This window comes from Colletotrichum chrysophilum, assembly GCF_026319265.1.
Source record: "Colletotrichum chrysophilum strain AFK26 chromosome Unknown scaffold_53, whole genome shotgun sequence".
Classification (NCBI taxonomy): Eukaryota; Fungi; Ascomycota; class Sordariomycetes; order Glomerellales; family Glomerellaceae; genus Colletotrichum; species Colletotrichum chrysophilum.
The window spans coordinates 10,427-20,154 of NW_026517340.1; the positions used below are offsets into that span (position 1 = coordinate 10,427).

The 9,728-nt window shown below is 53.5% G+C and overlaps 2 protein-coding genes across 2 annotated transcripts; one reads left to right on the forward strand and one right to left on the reverse strand.

Moving 5' to 3' along the window:
* Nucleotides 1–565: 565 nt before the first annotated feature.
* COL26b_006864 (uncharacterized protein) lies at nt 566–2,443 on the forward strand (the record flags this gene model as incomplete). Its single annotated transcript, XM_053179675.1, has 1 exon — nt 566–2,443. One exon carries the CDS (start codon nt 566–568, stop codon nt 2,441–2,443), a length of 1,878 nt encoding a protein of 625 aa, XP_053036321.1.
* Nucleotides 2,444–3,888: 1,445 nt separating this feature from the next.
* COL26b_006865 (uncharacterized protein) lies at nt 3,889–8,933 on the reverse strand (the record flags this gene model as incomplete). Its single annotated transcript, XM_053179676.1, has 5 exons — nt 3,889–4,051; nt 4,107–8,226; nt 8,310–8,382; nt 8,440–8,466; nt 8,520–8,933. 5 exons carry the CDS (start codon nt 8,931–8,933, stop codon nt 3,889–3,891), a joined length of 4,797 nt encoding a protein of 1,598 aa, XP_053036322.1.
* Nucleotides 8,934–9,728: the final 795 nt, after the last annotated feature.

The window sequence follows — 9,728 nt, forward strand, 5'->3', positions numbered from 1 at the left end:
CCAAGTCATCAGCCGCTCTCATTCCCGCCGCCGCTGCCCAGGTCCCAAAGGCCCCTTCCTTCCCTTCTCCCCCCTCCACCCCCCCTTCTCCCTCCGTGCCCCATCCATGTACGTCTGCGTACAGGTTGTACGGACAGGTACTTGTTAAGGTACCCTCGCCCGGATCCTCTCTCCACACCTTGTCTTTCTTCAACGACACTTCTCATCTCCCGTGGACAGCGAAAACCCTTTCAACCCTACCTTGGAGAAAGGACTATTCAACCAGCATACACCTTTACAATCGCCATGGTATAGAACATTTTTGCTCATGACTTTCTTTGATTTTATCAACCGTCTTCTCTCCTCCAATCCCTTGTCTCCGGCCACCGATACCCACACCGACACCGAAATGGACGCACCTTCCTCCCCTTCAAATATGGGTGTCGACGCGCATCAAAACACCTCATCTCCCTCCGACTCGCCCCTTTCATCGCCCCTGTCGCTTCTCTCAAAGTCGCCCTCAATACCGTCATCCCCTGAAGCCGATCTCGACGCGTCAAAACGTTACCCTTCCCCGACCTCCTCCATGCCTTCGGGTGCTCAGTCACCAGTCAAGCTAGAGACCGCCGATGAATCCGTCCCCGCCATCAAGCTCGATGACCCTTCCGACTCCATTAACGTGAACTCGAGCGACGCCAACGAAGGCCAGCCTCCCCGAAAGCGTCGCAAGATCACACCTCCCAAAGAGCGCACTACCGAGCATCTTGACTTGGAGAGCTGCAGCGAGAATGACGAGAAATTGGCCCGCCTGGTCTCCGCCTTGAAGAAGAGGAAGAAGATTGTCGTCATCGCCGGTGCTGGAATTTCCGTGTCCGCAGGCATCCCCGATTTCCGGTCCAAGAAGGGTCTTTTCGCAACTTTGCCCAACGATCACAAAATGAAGGGGTCCGGCAAGCATCTTTTCGACGCGTCTGTCTACAAACACGACTCCTCCACCGAAAAGTTCCACAAGATGATTTGCGATCTGTCCAACATGGTCAAGGCCGCCGAGCCGACGCCCTTCCATCACCTACTAGCCTCACTTGCCCACGAAAAACGATTATTACGACTCTACAGCCAGAATGTCGACTGCATCGATACCAGCATGGAGCCTTTGAAGACGGCTGTTCCTCTCAACACGAAGGGACCCTGGCCAACGACCATTCAACTGCACGGCAGCGTTGAACATATGGTATGCTCCAAATGCGCCGACATCAAGCCTTTGAAAACAGAGCTTTTCGTGGGTCACGAGGCTCCACTATGCGAGGAGTGTGTTATGATTGACACACTCCGAACTCAGTATGAGCAGAGGAGGAGCCACGGCATCGGTCGCTTGCGACCCAGAATGGTACTCTATAACGAGTTTAATCCTGATGAAGAGGCCATTGGAAAGGTTTCCAGCGTCGACCTCAAGTCGCGTCCAGATGCCGTGATTGTTGTCGGCACTAGCCTGAAAATCCCTGGCGTCAGACGACTCGTCAAGGAGCTGTGTCAGGTGACCCGCAGCCGCAGGGATGGGTTTACCGCATGGATCAACACCGACTCGGAACCTCAACACAACGATTTCAAGGACTGCTGGGACCTGGTTGTCCGAGGAAAGTGCGACGATGTCGCTCATTGGGTCAGCTTGCCACGGTTCGATGAGCCTCAGAGCGGGGATAGCCCTTACCTTAGTGAGGAGGATGAGCAGCAACGTCGGGCTAGGCTGTTGAGAGACAACTTGCTGGTAACTCTCCCCGGGTCGCCCACCAAATCCGACTCTGGATCTGCAACCGAAAACAAGAAGCGCAAGCTTGTTGACCCCATCCAGAGTATTCCTACTCCAACAGCCAGTCCTAGAATCAAGGCAGCCGAGACTGGGAAGAAAGGACCCAAGTCAAAACAGAGCAAGCTCTCGTTCGGTGGCCATCAAGTCGCATCAGACACCGATGTGTCAGCCAAGAAGGTCAAGAAGACAACGGTCAAAAAACCTCGCAAATCCAACGGCAAGAAATCTAACGAGCCGCCCAAGAATGCGCTCAGTCAGACCTTCAAGACTCAGAAGAATCGCGAACTTGCCGATATGCCTCAAGAGACACTCGCCGGCAAACTGGACAATCAGCATTACAAATTTGCAGAGGACAAGCTTGCTTCTCTGCTGCCACCTCTGCGACCCGAAGCCCAGAAGCCAGCCAGGAACATTTACTACCCTCAAAAGCCAGCAGCGGAATCTGCTCACGATGACAAGACACCGTCATCAAAGTCATTTGAGAACATCACACGGCCCGCCTTGACAGAGCGTCCGAAGTCATCGCCTGCCACCAGCAGCACGCTGGAAGGTATGCAGAGCGACATGCGGCCGGCAACCCCCATGCATGAGCGACGTAAATCCGAGACCATTTCGCCTCAGTCTATTCCTAGGGGGATGGAGCAGCTGATGGACTGAATACGAAAACAACGCCCACCTTATAGGTGCAGCCAACATTGATATTTATTTACATTTTATGCATAGAGGACGGATTCGTCATGCTGGTACCGAAGCGTTCGGGCCGCAACCAACGATCATTGGGATGCTGTTATTTTTATGAGAGGAGTTGGCCTGGATCATTATTACGCCGTTTTCTAACTATGTACATAACGTCGACTCCTTGTACAAAGGCGCTCCTGCAGTTGAGGTACGAGCCATTATGATCTGGGTAGGACAGGCGGAGGCTTTCTCAGGCGGGCTCTCATAACCCCACCGACGTACAAAGAGGCGCAGAGAGCATGGACCAAAATAACGGAATAGAAGGCGTTGAGTCTCCGGCTGCGAGGCGATATCGTTAATATATCACTTGATATGCACCTGGCCTTTGGGCGCTTTTCCGAGTTAATTCATATGCAGTCTGGTTTTGTTGGGTTCCCAATGGTCACACAGCACGGAGATGGAGATACTGCCCAGCAACAAGGGCTCGTCGTTGTCGAAGATGGCCGGGGCGTGCGGTACGCTACATACGCCTATAGGTCTTTCTTTGCGCGTTCTGCGGATGTCGGCCTCAGGTGGTCCCTGACAACATCAGCGACTCTCCCGATTGCGTTGTTCTTCCGTTCCTTCATCCGACGACAGACGAACATGGCCATTTTCTCACGTTCACATTCGCAATACAGATTCAACGAGAAGTATTAAATAGATTTGTAAGGCGGAGTATTCCGCCATCTCTTCGTGGGGGCTCTGCGCGATCGCGGGGCGTCTTTTCCACCGCCAACCCCGTCGTAGGGGTCCGCGCACACCCCATCTTGTTCACGAATCAGGGCTCTTCAGGCCGTCAAGATACCTAAACACATGCAGGTCCCTTATTTTTGTGCTCTCTGACTCCCCTCGCTGCTTGTAAATACTCTAATAATGAGGACATATGCTCTTTCCATGGGCTCGACAGGTCCAGCGTGACTCACGGCGAGTTCCGCTCTGGGCCCAACCGACAAGAAGCCGAGCCATGTGGGCACGCGAGTCCACGTCCAGTCGAACACGGCTGACAAGGCTGCTCACCGAGCAGAGACAAGGCCAACGTCATGTGACCGCGACCTCGACGCCTATGATGCTTCTTCCGCGAATCAACGTTGTCACCTAGTCCACACGGTAGATGTGCCTTTCTTCGTCTGCCCCCTATGAGACCAAAGAGCAGGAGAAAAGACACGATGCTTTCGCAAAACTCCAAAACGGGTCGTCCTGTACCATGCAAGTCCGGGTATGTTGTAGTTTATCATTCCCTCGCCTCGACAAAGATGCCTTCCTCCCTAAGTACCGAAACGCCGGGCCAATGCTGAAATAAACACGAATCATGACTTGATCGAAACTCTGCAGAAGGAAATGCCATCCGCTTTTCTGTGTTGTTATCATGCGAGATCTTGCACCTAGGAGGCGGCAGCCGTGCCATTCGCCGCCACGGCAACTGGCTTGTCTCCGTTTTGCTTCTTCGCTTCTCTGTCCCGCAGGACTCTATACATGGCGCTCAGTCGGTCGCCTGTAACCTCATTGCTAGTGCTGTCGACAGGCCAGAGATTCGCCAAGAATTCCCTATGATTCTGTTAGTATGCAGTGACTTGAAAAGCATCGTGTCGATGTCTCATACCAGAAGCGGTTCTTCAGCGAGTCATCGCGTTCCTTGACGAATTCGCGATCCAAAAAATTGCCAATGACAATCAACTCTTCGCCGAAAATCTTGGCCCGCTCCTTGCTAGACTTGACTCTTTCCTTTGTCGTACACAGGATAGCCTCAAAGTTTGCACGAACTGGCTTAAGCAGATACCATAGCATGGCATCTGCATCCGTCTCCCGCTCCTCCTTGTTGTCTCCCATCCTGCGCAGCTGGTCCAACCGACGCAGGGCCTGGTTACGGCGATCGCTGTCGGGCTGATTAGTTCTTGGGGTGTTGCTCGAACGGCGGCGGTCATCGCCATGCCGGTTGTCGTCAGGTCGGCGAATCTTTTGGCTGCGTTCACCATCATCACGGTGTCTGCGCTGATCGGCCCTCGGAGATTGTTGCTCATCGCCATTATTCTTAGTACGGCGAGTCTCGTCCATTCTCCGATGCTTGGGAATGCGGCCTTCATCATGCCCGGAGTGCTTCCGCTTTGAATCAGGTCGCGGCGTTCCTCGCTCTTCGGCATTGCTGCGGCTGCGGTGGTGCTCGCCGTGGCTGCGTTCTCGATCCCTGTAAGAGCTGCTCTTCTTTAAAGCCGGTGGTGCAGGGGACGCGGCGGCGCTACCCACGTCACTGCGACGGTGCCCGTTTGTCAATCGCTTGTTATTGCGATGGTGATTTTCGACAGTTCGGTGGGCCAGTGGGTCTGTAGAATGCTTGGCCTGGAGCACAGAGAGCAGGTACTCCGAACGGCGCACCAGATGAACAGCACCAGGGGAGCTGACGCCCTTGTCGGAGGCCTTGTTCCGCTCTTCCTTCTTCTCTATACGGTGTTCTTCGAGGAAGAACTTGTCCCCCATGTCCAGCTGAGGGTCGTCTCGGATCTGCGTCCACGCGCCAAAACCATACCGGTCAATGCCAACAAGCAGCATGCCATCCTCTCGTGCGCCCCACTCGCAAGTGTAATGGGCAGCCTTAGTCGCGTCGGCGAGGCGAAAAGTCTTGAAGTCATCATTCTTCTGCAAGATTTGACGAAGAAGACGAAGTTGCTGCGGCCGCTCTATTGCGGTTTCGGCGTTCATCTTGCGAACTTCGCCGAAGTCCACCAAAACTGCCTTTTTGTCCTTCTTGGTCAGGGACTTCCCGAGCTTCCTTTCGTCATCCATTAGGCGTGCGCTGTTCTCGTCGAGTGCGTCGCCACATCTCTTGGTGAAGTCATCCAGGATGGATTTGAGGAAGTCGCGGTCACGACCTCCAAGTCTTGCTTCTTGAATGATCTCATCGCCGCGGTCTTCCATTGAGCCGTACCGAAAGAAGGCCTTGAGAAGATTGCGGGTTTCCTTTTCATTGAGTGGCCGCTTCGGGTCTGACAGTAAAGCACGTTGCTCTTCGGCCTCCTGCCGTTGTTGTTCTTCTCTCTGGCGCTTCTTTGCGAGGCGGTCCGACCGGTCCGTCTCGCCTCCATGCCGGTTTTTGATCGTAGCCCTCCGTGGTGCACTCTCAGCAGCGACCTTTGCGAGATACTCCTCATTCTTCCGATGGTCCTCCTCAGCTTTGATGACGGCAAGTTCCTCTGCAGGAATAATCTGGTCCCAGTCCAGTGTGAGATCGTCCACCTTTACGTCAGTGTACTGCATGAAATTGTCCCAGTCGATGCCACCGCTGCTCAGGTTCATCTTGTCGTCAACCTTGGTCTTAGTGACTTCAGCGTTCTCCAAGATGGAGTCAATGTCCAGCTGTTCAAGTCGTTCCTGGTTTCCGGTCTGCTCGAACATCTTCTGAGAGCGCATCTTGAGGATCCATTGAATATCTTCCGCAGAATTGGGGCCGTCGACCCTAATGCCTTTCTTGTTCATCTCGTCGCGGAAAGCTTTTCCATCATCGGTGACGCCAGCCTGAATAGTGAGATATTCAAGAAGTAGCTTGTTGCGGGCTCGCTCAAGGACTTCTTCCTCGACAGTTTCTTTTGACACAAGGCGGTAGATGCTGACTGGTTTCTTTTGGCCAATTCGGTGAGCACGGCCCATCGCTTGCAGATCAGCTTGCGGGTTCCAGTCAGAGTCGAAGATGACGACGGTGTCTGCAGTCATCAGGTTGATACCGAGACCACCAGCTCTGGTAGATAAGAGGAAGCAGAAATCCTCGCTGTCCTCGGCGTTGAAGTGATTGATCGCCAGGCGCCTGGGGCCTGCGGCAATGGTTCCATCAAGACGCTGAAATTTATACCCTCTCAAGACCATGTAGTCGCTCAGGATATCCAGCATTTTAACCATCTGACTGAAGATCAGGACTCGGTGGCCGTCCTTCCTGAGCTTTGTCAACAGCTGGTCGAGAAGCATCATCTTTCCACTGCTGGCAATCAAACCCTTGATCTGGTCTTCACGACGGGTACTGCCGGCCAGCACTCTGTCTTCGGCACCGGCAAACATGTACGGATGGTTGCTGACTTTTTTCAACTCCATCATGATATTCAATAACGAGTTCTTCTGGCCGGTCGCGTCGGAGAGAGCAGCATAGTTTCGGGTCAAGATGTTCTTGTAGTACTCCAGCTGGACATCGGAAAGCTCAACGCGAATAATCTTTTCAGTCTTCGGCGGCAAGTCTGATTCGACAGTCTCTTTGGTACGGCGGAGGATGTAAGGAGCGATGGATTTATGCAAATCTTGCAGCTTCTCCTGTGCGTCATTTCCTGCTAAGCTCTCGAGCTCCTCGTCAATGATGACTTTGCCAGGGTTCAAGAAGTCCATGAGTGCCGAAAGTTCAGCCAGATTGTTTTGAATGGGTGTGCCGGTGATCAAGATTTTGCAAGGAATTCCGAAGCTCACAAGTCTTTGATACAACTGCGATTCCTTGTTCTTCAGACGGTGAGCTTCATCGACGAGGAGGGCCTGCCATTTGATTGTCGAGAGGAATTGCCAGTCTTGGAGAATCATCTCGTAGGAGGTAATCAGAGCGTTGAACTTGGGCTTTTTAGGGTTGCCGTTGACGATGAGTTCGTTTTCACGAATGGTATTGCGAGCAGTCTCGTTTCCGAGATACACGACATAGTTCATGTCTGGAGACCAATTGTCGAAGGTATCTCCCCATGCTGGAATGACACTGAGGGGAGCAACAATCAGGAATGGGCCCTCTTGCTCCCGTTCATTGCGGAGCCAGCTGAGGAAAGAGACACTTTGAACGGTCTTTCCAAGACCCATTTCATCGGCGAGGATGACGTTGTTGGCGCGGGTCCAGTTGAGGCAGAGGAAATTCAAGCCCCTCAGTTGAAAAGAGCGCAGCTCGCCGCCTTTGATGTAATCAGGCTGCGCTTCCAGCTTCGTCATTCTTGTTCGCGTATCCGGATTCGACTCTTTCCGATCCGATACCCATGAGCGCGAGGATCGGTCCAGATACTGGTCGATCTTGTCTTGGAACTCTGCGTTGATAGCAGATGCGGCTTCCCACGTACACTCGTCGTAGTAGCAACCCTTCCACTTGACGAGATATTCGTCGCCGTCATCGCCGTCTCGCACTGCGACAACTCTGTCTACTTTGGTAAAATCCTCCAACGCCTCTTCTTTTCGCTCGCGCTCCAAGAAGAATTGTTCCTTATTTTCGGGTGCGATGTCATCACCGAATCGGATGTAAAGTTCGTGTTCTACGACGGCTCTGTAGTAGTTTTCGATCCTGCGGTAGCCTCGCAGACCGCGGAGTGTGTCTGTGGTCTCCCAAGTGTCGTGCATATGCGATTTCCCTTGCCACTTAATGTAGTATTCGAAGTCGTCTTTGCCGGAACTCCATGAAAGGTCGAGGTCGTCTTTGAGCTTGTGCTTCAGGACCTTGTCGATGTAGGGAGAATCGTCAACGACGTCTGCAGCATAGTAATTGGGTGTGAGCTCGGACGCGTCTTCATCCTCATCGTCAACGTCGCTCTCTTCGTATGCTCCTTGCTGCACCTGGGCGGCCCGCCTACTGGACCAACGCTTCTCAGCGAAGACCACGTTTGGCTGTGCTTCTCGCTGGCGCCGTGCCTTCTTTTGCAGGCTTTTTGCGCGTGCACCGCCGTAGTTATCAGAATCGGAATCGGAGTCGACGGACGGCTGTCGCGCGGGAGTACCTCTTTTCGAAGCTGTGATGCGGAAGTCAGTCTAATGGTGCGGAAGGCATCGATGAGGAGAAGGGGCGTTTTACATTGTCTTGAGGTTTCTACACGTCTTCTCTTGATAGTCCTTCGGTTAGTAGGAACGACGTCGGAATCATCATCAGAGTCGTCGGAAGAATCGACCTAAAATGGCGAAATCGTCAGGAACAGCCATCGAGGCGGGGAGATTGAGGCACTCACCATCTTGCGCTGCTGTGTTGGGCGAGACTGAAGCAGTGGTTAGTGGAGACACTCGTCTCATGGATCGCGAATCAACGTACGCTTCTTCTCAAGCCATACAGCTCTGGATTTGCTTTGATGTATTCGTCTTCTCTTGCGGCGACCTTGCGCTTTGACGGACGTTGAGAGTCGTTGGAGCTTGAATGAGCATCGCCAGCTCCGTCACTCTGGACAACGGATGCCACGTCATCATCCATGTCAAAGTCTGCGTCATCAGAAGCATTATTATCATCACCGGAGCTGTCGCTCTCGGCGAAGTCGGGTGCTCCGTTGATGTATCCGGTCGAGTCGTTGGGATCCGGCGACGGCGACGATGAAACAGGTACTGCGGCATTATCGTGCACATCAGAGAGGTCACTATCGCTCTGGTGACCACGGGCGACCATTGGAGAGGGAGAACCGCCCTGTGGCGACCGGAACCCGTTTGTGGGACCAGGTTCGAGGGGGCTAGACATGACGATGGTCTAAGTCGAGGCTGCCTGCTATAGATGGAACGGCATTAGCCATGTGCCATAACGGTGAGAGGCATGGGCACAGAAATAGCATAATGAGCCAGCTCTGGCGACAGGATATGTCATCATAGAACGGGGGAAAGCGCAATATTGATGGAGGAGGCACCCTCGTCGCATCGCAAAGACGCGATCGATGGAGACGAGGCTGAAAGTTGATGGCGGTGCCATTGTGCCCATCAGACGTAACAGATGCGCCGTGGCATGACTCCAGGGCATCAGAATCGATTATGGGGGCGCCATCTTCATCAACCAAAACGATTCCATTGGCCACTAGGGTCATGGCCGATATGGATATCAAGATGCGAGCGCGCCAGCTCGAGGCTGAGATGATGGTTCGCGACGGGAATTTGGGCCGGCCGTTGCAAGGCCAGTATGGTGGGTGAAGAGGCAACTTACAAGTCATTAACATGTGGCCCCCAGGCAGCAAGTACCATTGATCTGTATCAGATGAGGTATTGAAGAAGGATATGGACAAGTGACGTTGCGTGGGTTGTCCAGAGCCTGGCGGGTGAAGGGTGGTGGTGGATGGAAAATGTACTGGTGGAGAGGCAGGAAAGAATTGAGGTGGATGCACGGGTGAGGTACAGGTGGTTGTAGCGCTAGCCGCACTGAATCACCCCCGAGAAAAGTGTCGCACATGGTGGCCTCAGGCACCGATCCTCTTGGGAGCCTTCAGCAAGCGGGCGACCCAGCCGGAGGGCAAGACCGGCGGTACGTACCTCGTTGCTATCGATAAGG